The sequence below is a fragment of the Gastrolobium bilobum genome, unplaced genomic scaffold (genome assembly GCF_033153095.1).
Source record: "Gastrolobium bilobum isolate Gb01-03AN ecotype WA unplaced genomic scaffold, APGP_CSIRO_Gbil_v1 utg5155, whole genome shotgun sequence".
Lineage (NCBI taxonomy): Eukaryota > Viridiplantae > Streptophyta > Magnoliopsida > Fabales > Fabaceae > Gastrolobium > Gastrolobium bilobum.
This window is the reverse complement of record NW_026899054.1, coordinates 166,338-176,295: the sequence shown is the minus strand read 5'-3', so window position 1 is coordinate 176,295 and position 9,958 is coordinate 166,338. Positions and strand designations below refer to the sequence as shown.

Here is a 9,958-nt window from a genome sequence, read left to right as displayed (position 1 = left end):
ATGGACACTCTGAAGAAAATTGAGCAGGCGGGAACATCTGATGGGAAACCTACCCAACTAGTTAAAATTATTGATTGTGGTGAAATGTCTGAAACAAAAATTCAGCTCACAGTCGAGAAGGAGAAAGGTACTTGTGATAAGGATAGACATTGACAAATATATTATAAACCTTGTTACTTCTATATGCTGCTAAGTGCATTTGTTTTTAATATATAAACTGTATCTCATTTTAGTGAAAAGGAGAAAATCAGGGAAATCCCTAACTTCTGATGATAGTTCTGACAAAAAATCAAGGGTAAAGAGAAAAAAATCTTCCAAAGACACAAGGAAGAAAAGGAGGAGATACTCAACATCTGATAGTGATAGTGGTAGTGATAATTATTCCTCAGATTCTGAGTCAGATTCAGCTTCGGATTCTGAATCGGATTCTGATTCAAGTTCCTCTAGTTATGGGAAACACAGGAAGAGGAAGAGAAATAAGCGCAAGCATGGGAAGAAGAGGAGAATTGGACGTAAGCAGAGAAGGAAAAGCCAGCACGGTAGAAGCAGAAGATCAAGACCCAAGTCCAGATGGTCTGATTACAACTGGCCTTTAGCATGGCCCCTTTTCCTATAGTGCTTCTGCCTCAGTAAGAATTTGCCTGATATCTTCTTCAATTGAATTACTTTCCCTTTTTCAGGAGCTCAGATGGTTCAAGTGATAAAGAAAGTGAGAGATCTAGTGCTAGTGGCAGTAGTTCTGGTGATGAGAAAGCTGATCACTCTGGTCGTAAAACACATGCTGACAATAATGCACAAAGAGATCTAGTGCTAGTGGCAGTAGTTCTAGTGCAAAGTGTTAAAAAAATACAAGGTTCAAGCTCAAACCCGTGACAAATGCATACCAGATTTGTTTGATTCCTTGTTCGAACAAGAAGACGTTGCGCTGGAGGCGAGAGAGAGGCGAGACCAAAGAGACGGGGCAGAGAGGCGAGAGCTGCGCGTTAAATGGAACCCTAAGGCGTTTTTTTCTTTCCTTTTATACTTCGACGGAAACCCTAAGGCGTTTTTAATAATTCTTTATTAAAAAAATAACTTTAAATTGAACCAGACCTTTCACGGGTCAAAGCGAGTTCACGGGTTGACCCGTGACCCGACATAATTTTTTTCGTGTTAATTTTTTCCAACCCAAACACGACCCATTTATTAAACGGGTTGACCCATACACGAAAATTTCGTGTCGGGTCCGGGTCGGGTTCGCGGGTCGTGTCACAAATTGCCACCCCTAGTCCCCACTAATTGACCATGGGCAAATGACTATTGTATCTCCATGTCTTTCCAAATTCTATTTCAGTTATCACATTGAACACACCACTTTTATTGTTTTATTATTCCATGATTAGGTCGAAGTATTAAATCACTGGATTACTGATTATTTAACTCGTATGTTGCTAATTAAATCATTTGAATTTGTATATAAGAATATATAAAAATCAATATTGTTAAAATTGAGATTTTAAGTAAAATTGGAAAAGATTAAAAAATCGTAAAATGTAAAATACTAATGTAAAAAACGTAAAAACATTTGAAATATTGGTAAGATCATTTTGATGAAAAAAATTATAAAAACGTAAAATCATAATGATAAATCGAGATTTTAACAACTATGATAAAAATAAAATAAGCGAACGAATACAATAGGTACAAAAATTTCGAAAATAGATAACAATCTAGTACTAATCGAACTCGATTTAACATCACTTCATCTCTTTCAGACCTGTTGATGGTTAATTTCCCTCTCCAATTTAATAACATTTCTTATATTGATTGCAACTGTAAAAGTTTTCTTGGCTATATAAGGAAAATGAAAGTCCCGGCCTGATCTTTAAGGGGTAGTTTGGTACGTTACTTTTGTTAGAATTTTCGGAAAACTGATTTTTTAAATTTTAAATTTTTGGATATTATCGTAATGTAAAAATCATATTTTTAAAAATCAAGATTCTCGGGCAAAAAAAAATTTCTCCTCTACCAAACGTCCCCTTAATATTTAAAAAAAAAAACCCTGGCAGCGAAGTGTCTGCTTTATCTACCATCGATGTTATTTATGATTAAAGAGTTTGTGTTTTCTAAAGTTATTTTCGATAACTTTATCTAATGTTCATCAAAACGACGTCGTTTTGGGACGGAAATCATAGTGTTTTTGTAATTTTAATTTATTTCAAGATTATAATAGTCTTTATCATTCTAATTTTTTAATTTTTCAACTTCAAAACGACGTCGTTTTGATGAACATTAGATAAAGTTATCTAAAGTGACATTAGATACTTTTTGTTCATGATTAAAATACCAAACTGAAACTACACATTCTAACAAAAAAAAAGTGTTATTTAATAATTAAAAGTGTAATATTTTAAATACCAAAAAATACTGATATTTATTATAATTAATTAAGAGAACTCATCAGAGGATACACAATAATTTTATAAAATTAATGATAGTTCAAAATATTAAATAAAAATTGGATAATTTGCAGATTCCCAAAAGTAGTTGAGCTCAAAACGGTGGAGTGGTTATAAATTGAAATAAAAATCAGAAACTGATTCTAATGACAAACACGTCAATAAATGCGGCCTCTCTCATAATTAATGTCTCTATCTAGCATATGGGCCTGACTCTGCAAGGTCTGAGGCTTCTGCTGTGGTTGGAAACAAAGCACATAGAGGGAGTGCGGGCCAAAAAAAATGAGAATAAGAATATTATATATGCGAAATAAGTTTAAGATATAATTTTATTTGATGCACATATTAAAAGTAACAAAGATTTACTTTTATTTTTTTCTATTTTTTTTAGATGGGTTTCACCTAATTTTTTATTTATTGTTTGAGATAAAATTATTTCATATAATATGAGAAATATACTCCCTCTTACAATATATATATATATATATATATATATATATATATATATATATATAAGTTTATTTTTTCTAAAATTTCTTTAGACAATGTTTTCTAATTTCACCAAAACAATATCGTTTTGTGGCGAAAATCATGGTGTATTTACAATTTTAATTTATTTTAGAGATATAATAATATTTATCATTCTAATTTTTTAAATTTTTTTTGACCCAAAACGACGTCGTTTAAGTGAAAACTGTTCAAAGTAACATTAGATACTTTTTTTCTATATATGTATATATAAAATCATTTCTGCAGCCGCTTTATGTACAACAACGACAGGTGTATGATTATGATTCTCCACATTTAATGCTTTCATCCTTTGTATGGTTATGATTCTCCACATTTAATGCTTTCAAAAATATATATGGCAAGTATTTGATTGATTCACGTACAACAACTGCAAAAATGTAAACCCCATATATATATATATATATATATATATATAGGGTTAAGTGGATGTCATGTCATTTGATACAAGGTTTTGTTCAATCACACATTTTTAATTATATACTACGGGTAGTACATAATATTATAACTATGTTCTACCCGTAGTACGTAGTTAAAAAAATAATTTTAATATTATAACTATGTATATATTACCCGTAGTACATATTAAAAAAATGTGTGACTATACAAAATCTTATATCCGTTTACATGACAAATCATTTTTCCATATATATATATATATATATATTGGTATGATAAAAGTTTCTCTAATAATAATCCACAATAATATCATTTTGAGTATGGATGCAAATATATAAGGGGCCTATATTTCAGTCTACTTTAAATTTGACGTGACTTAATATATTTAATAAAACAGTACGTGTCTTAAAAAAAGGTTGTAAACTTATTTTTACAAGATCTAGTTTATGCATAGGCTTATATCATATCATATATTTTAATTAAAATGATATTAAATAATTATTTAAATGATAAAATAATATTATTATTTATTTTATTTTTTTGAATTCTTGATGGGAATTAAATATTTGATATGTTTAAATAGGTTAGTAAGCCTAGGTTATTTTTAAATATAAAGCTGATCGGGCCTATAATTTAATATATACAAAGTAATGGGCTAATTTAGTTCAAAAAAACTTTATATGGGCCTGGCTTATTCAATGTCTAATATAACCTAACTCATTTATATCTCTAATTTTGAGACTTTAGAAGATAATTTTATTTTAAATAATAAAGAAAGAGTTCGCTTTTTCTACAGTCAATGTAGATAACTTATCTACAGTGAGCCCAAAACGATGTCGTTTTGAGGCGGAAATCAAGGTATTTTTGTAATTATAATTTATTTCAGAGTTATAATAGTCTTTTTTATTACAGTTTTTTAATTTTTCAATTCAAAACGACGTCATTTTGAGAGCGAATGTAGATAACTTATCTACATTCACTTTAGAAACATTAAAGCCATAAAGAAAACATTTAAAATATATGTATATTTTGTATGATAATAGTATTTGTATTACATATTTTTCCGATAATATCGGGCTATTCTATGTCTTAAACAATGTTAATTAGGATAACTCTATTGCATTATTGATTAATTAATAATTCGCGATAAAATTTAATAAATTTTAACCGTTGATTGATGAAAATCAACGGTTAGAATCTAAAATGACATAAAAAATTTTTCTCTTAAACAATTCCCATGATTAAATGATTTGTTTTTTCTTTCTATAATCATTCTTGCACAAGAGATATAGCACGTAAACTTGACTTGGCAATACCAATGTGGCAATGTCATTGTAAAAACCTAAACTTGGTTGGGCTCCCATCCGAATGAACCTCAAGTCCACATAAGAAAAGAACAAGAAAGCTAGCCAGGTCTATATGGTCCAATCCATCAGGTGTAGGCTTGTTGGCTTGCCACATTCAAGCTGCATAAGAAACACTACTGGGCCACGTTCTGAATCCAAGGACGCAGCGCAAAGAAGCAAAACAAAGTTGGGATCCCACACGCTCAAATTCCTAACTTTATAGAACAACTTTAATTTCTGAGCTCAAGCTAATTTGCTATTTAAATCACCGACCACGAATAGCTAGGAGTGCAGATTGTTTCTGCTATATGATTTCTTGAGATTTTATAAAATATTTTTCTATTCGACTCTAAAACCCATCCCAAGTTTACTCTAACTCCTATATAAATAGTTACCTCTTGAATGAAGATTAGATATAGATACATCATACATTGAATATTTTGGGATTAAGTTCATCAACAAAATTGTCATGTTTACTTATAAATAGTTTCGCATCTGCGCATTTTATGTAAGCCAAGAAAATTCAAGTAAACCAAGAATATCAAATTGAGTAAGTTTCTATTAAAGTTTGAGTGTTCCCTTCTCTACCATTTCCTTCAAAGTGATATCAAGAGCTATGTAATATTTCAAAGACTTCTAATTCTACCCTTTTGGTTCCAAAATTCACCAATTAAAGATAATTATAACATTGGTTATGAATTAGGAAATTCTTAGTTCTTGAAGCAAATAAGGGCACGATCTCAAAGGATTCCATTCGAGTCGATCCTAATTAGCAAAGTTACGAGAGTTCGAGTAAATAAATTCAAGAAAACACTACTAATCAAAAGTTATCGGAAAATTAAACTCAAGGATAATATGAGCGAAAACTTTGACTAGGTATACCAACCCTCTTCAATATGATAAAGTTGTAATAGCCTTTCTTCAGTTGCCTACATTACTGGAGTTGCATTATATCCTGCCCTTATTAATTTGGAGGATGAAAAAGTATGTCGATTACAGAAAAAGCCCTATCAAAAAACCCTAAAACCAACTGTGGGGTTTCGCAGCTTCTCAATTTCTTGAACCATCTGACACCATATGGTTATCCTGACAATTGTGCATCCACCGATATGACACCATATGGTTACCACTCCATATTATGGCACAAACATAGTCTAGTCGGATATGGCTTTTATTCCAATTACACGCATATTAATTCGTCCTCTATCTCTTCACCTTTTGCATTCAAATTAATTATGATAATGTTTTAAAATTGTAAAGAATCATTTCAACTCGAGGTGAGGCTACTTAATGGTTTTATACTTCTCTAACACGTCCTCTCACACACGAGAGTTCACTTAGCTTGAAGGGTGGACAGCACAGACTTATCCACATGTGCTAAGAAACTCAACAAGACTTAATTAATTATTAACTAAATGGGGGCCAGTGAGGATCGAATCCGTGATTCGAGGCTCTGATACCATGTTACGCGTCACTTCAACCCAAAATCTTAAGGCATTGGGTGAAACTTAATTAATTATTTTGTATCTCTCTAACACACCCACTCACGCAAGAGCTCTTTGGATTTGAAACGTGAATATGTATGACACAAACCCATTTTTTGATATATCTTGTGCTTTTCTTAATTCCACCTGAAAGTGAAGAGCGGCGAGAATCAAATTCATGACCTCCTGGTCACTCCAGCTCTGATACCATGTCAAAAATCATTTCAACCTAAAAGCTTAAGCTGTTAGGTGAGGCTACTTTAATGGTTTTATATATACTTCTCTAACAAAAATGTTACTATATATATATGCACTTACTAAACCTATAATTTGACTTGTATAAAGTTAACAACTAAAGTCAAATTTGAAATATTTTACATATACCTAACCCATTTAGACTAAAGTCCGGCATAACCTGACTCATTTATACCCCTAAACATAATCGTTTTCTAGCACACCAGGAGATATTTAAATTTCACTTATCCAAGTAAGAGGAAGGTTACATTGACAAAAAAAATTTTACAAACTTACAAACTATACTATATCTTACAAGTAAGACTTCACTCAGGAGTGTCTTTCCGGTAAAGCATAGTTAGTTTGTAAATAAAAAGTTTGTAAATATATCATTCCTTATCCAATTAAACACCGCTCGATGTTTATTGTTCTTTAACAAAAAAAAATCACATTTATTTTCTTTTTTAAAGTTAGTATAAAATCTAAAAATAAATTACCATTGATGTATCCTTCACTTGTTAATTATAACAATAACAGTAATTATTCAAATTAACTTTTATCATTAAAACTTAAAATTAGAAAAGATAAATGGATGCAAGATTAATAAAAACACTCATAAAACAAACTTCATTGATCAATATAAGGCTAGGATATCGCAATAAAGCATAAGAATGAATTCATGTTAAAAAATACATAATTGACACACACACAAATACTCACTACAAAAGAGAAATGACTCTCCAAAACTTCCAAATCCTTTAATTATAATTAAGGGACTTCATTATTATTTTTAATATCAAAATATGCCGATTTTATTAATTAATTATAAAGCATCAGCACCCATTACATAAAAAAAGGAAGCCAGGTAAGTGTTCCTTATTTCACAAATAACTTGAAGACATCAAGTTTACCAAACTGAGCAAGCCTATCTGCTGGGATTTGCAATCTTTCGAAGTTGAAAAACTAGATATCTTCCAATGCTTATACTGAGCAATCATCTGTAGAATGTAGTATAAGATAGTGCCATAATTTGACACTATCACCAAACCGTAATTCATTCCATTCATGAACTGTAGTAAAGATTCTCCCTCATGAATTATATGACAATAACCTAATTCAACAGCCAAGCTATATCACACCTTCATGGACATGCAGCTAGAACTTCCAGAATTTTTGGATCAGCATAAATTCATAGTTTGATACTCTAGCATGGATCACTTTGTACTTCAGATGATTCCAAGAGGGCTAATCTAAGGTTTGTTACTAGATCATCCATTGCTACACTGAATTTGTCACCCATCTGCATTAAAGTTAAAGGCTTATAGCAGTTTGCAAAATCATAATAATGTTCTCTAACAAAAGATCTGATTGGATGATCATAATTGTTCGTGGATAAGAGATATTGTTACGATTGTAACATTGATGATGGTTAGGATTGTAACATTATAATATTGTAGCATGATGCTACAATCCTAACAATCATCAATACTACAATCTTAAGAGACATAAGTTGGATCTTAATTATAACTATTCCTTTAAAGACTAATTAATGCTATATTGTTGTGTACCTGAGCAACAATGCTGATGTCAAGAGTAGAACTCCCAAATGGCAAGACGCTGTTGCTGATTGTGGAGAGATCAAGACTTTTAAGATGGGCCAAAATTTTGAGCAAAATGCCACTTTGTATCTTGCAGTGAATCCTTAGGAGCACGTCCTTTTTAAAGACTCTTGCTTCAACTGTAGGGAGTGCTTCATTGGTTCTATAGCAATCATCAGTACTGTTCATTGCACCAGAGAGGGTGGTGCCTTTATTTTCAGTTGAGAGGTGGGATTTCTGAATGAATGACACTGACTCTACTCTTGTCTTCTTGCTTTGTTCTTCTAGCTCTCTTACACGTTCTTTAAGTCGTTTCACATGAATGATTGCTTCGCTAAGTATAGTTGCCTTGTCAATCTAGACTTGATAAAAACATTTCATTCTTTGAGTTACAATTTTAAATTATAATATTATATAAGAAATTTAAAAGTTTTATTTTGTTTTTGCACCTTTTATTAAAAATATATATATATATGGTCCTTGCCTTCTAATGAAATGTCCATGAATTTGATCTTGCTCATCAAAATTAATGTGAACTTCAAGTCTTATATAAAATCACATTAAATCAAACAACTTGACATTCCACGTGGGATAACACCAATGAAACAAAAGAAAACATTTTAACAAGAAACTGCGTTTCCCATAAAGTAGCTTCTCTTTATAGAGTTTATTTTGTACATTTATTTTGAGCAATATATATGTAGACTCATGAATTGAACCCAAATCTTATAATATTGAGTGCAATAATTGATGAAGTAGAATAGTTAACAGAAACCAAATTAATTAATTAAACTTCAAAGTGAAAAACACTCCACATTAACATGTGATTTATTAATCCATTGCAAAATATATATGTGACTTAATTCACTCAATTACTAACCTTCTTCAAGCCAGGTATAGTGGCTGAAAGTGCAATGAACCTCTCTGTGAGTTCACGTCTCCTTTTTCTCTCTGCCATTATGTGGTCTAGTGTCTCTGCAGAGCTTCTAGTCTTCCTTGTTGTTTGGTTGACCCTTGGTTCTAAGTCAAGTTTTTCTGAGATCCCTTTAGAGGGAGGAGGACATGTGCCACCACCAGAGAAACCTACTTGCTCGTGGTAGGGCTGGTTTCCGCCGTAGGTTTGGTGGCGGGTAGCTGCTACTACGGTGGAGTCACCGAAGGACAGAATATAAGCCGTTGGAGAGGTAGCATTGGCTGGTTTCTCCAGTGCATGTTGAGAGAAGATGAAGTTGTTGGAGCTGTTGTTGTCCTTCATCATCAAGTTATTGTCACGGCTGTTTTTGGCCACGGTTGAGCCGTTGCCACCTTCAAGAGCGGCTGCGGATTTATTTTGATTGGTAGGAGAGTGACTTTCGCTTTCAGAAGAGAAAGCTGGCCGATGCATGATCTCTCGAAAGATCTGATCTTCATCACCCAATGAAACAATCTTATGGTGTTGATTAAGGAAATCAACATCTTGTATTTCCTATAGAGCAATTCAAATCAAAACACCAATCTATACACATTAAACTTTAATTTATCTTATATACATTAACTTATACACATATATATATTTATATATACTCTAATTAATAAGCTTAAGAATATGTGGAATATAAATATATAATATGATATTGTGTGAGTAGGAGATGTGTGTGGTTAGTTAGTTACCATATCAGAGAACCAATTCTGGCATGGCTCCTCCATTAATTGGCTATGAAATGAAGAAGAATGAAACTATAGTGACTTGGTTGAGTGTTGGGTATGAATACGGTTTGGAAGAAGAATCATATGGATAATAAAGGGAAATGGAGGATGAGAGAATACAAAAAGACTCGTTGAACATGCAACTTTTATTTCCACCGTTAGATTACAATTGATCTCCACGTACTGCTCATCATTGGGTAATCATGAAGAGCAAGGACCACAAGGGTGGGGCTGTGACGTTACGT

The 9,958-nt window shown here is 32.0% G+C and overlaps 2 protein-coding genes across 2 annotated transcripts; one reads left to right on the top strand and one right to left on the bottom strand.

The window, feature by feature from the left end:
* On the top strand, positions 1-808 carry LOC133286629 (peptidyl-prolyl cis-trans isomerase CYP63-like). Its single transcript, XM_061484066.1, has 4 exons — positions 1-127; positions 234-368; positions 448-573; positions 681-808. Exons 1-4 carry the CDS (start codon positions 1-3, stop codon positions 806-808), a joined length of 516 nt encoding a protein of 171 aa, XP_061340050.1.
* Positions 809-7,633: 6,825 nt separating this feature from the next.
* Positions 7,634-9,713, bottom strand: LOC133286628 (transcription factor bHLH18-like). The gene is made up of 4 exons (XM_061484065.1): positions 9,678-9,713; positions 8,908-9,492; positions 7,998-8,384; positions 7,634-7,729 (listed from the first exon to the last, which is right to left on the bottom strand). Exons 1-4 carry the CDS (start codon positions 9,711-9,713, stop codon positions 7,634-7,636), a joined length of 1,104 nt encoding a protein of 367 aa, XP_061340049.1.
* Positions 9,714-9,958: the final 245 nt, after the last annotated feature.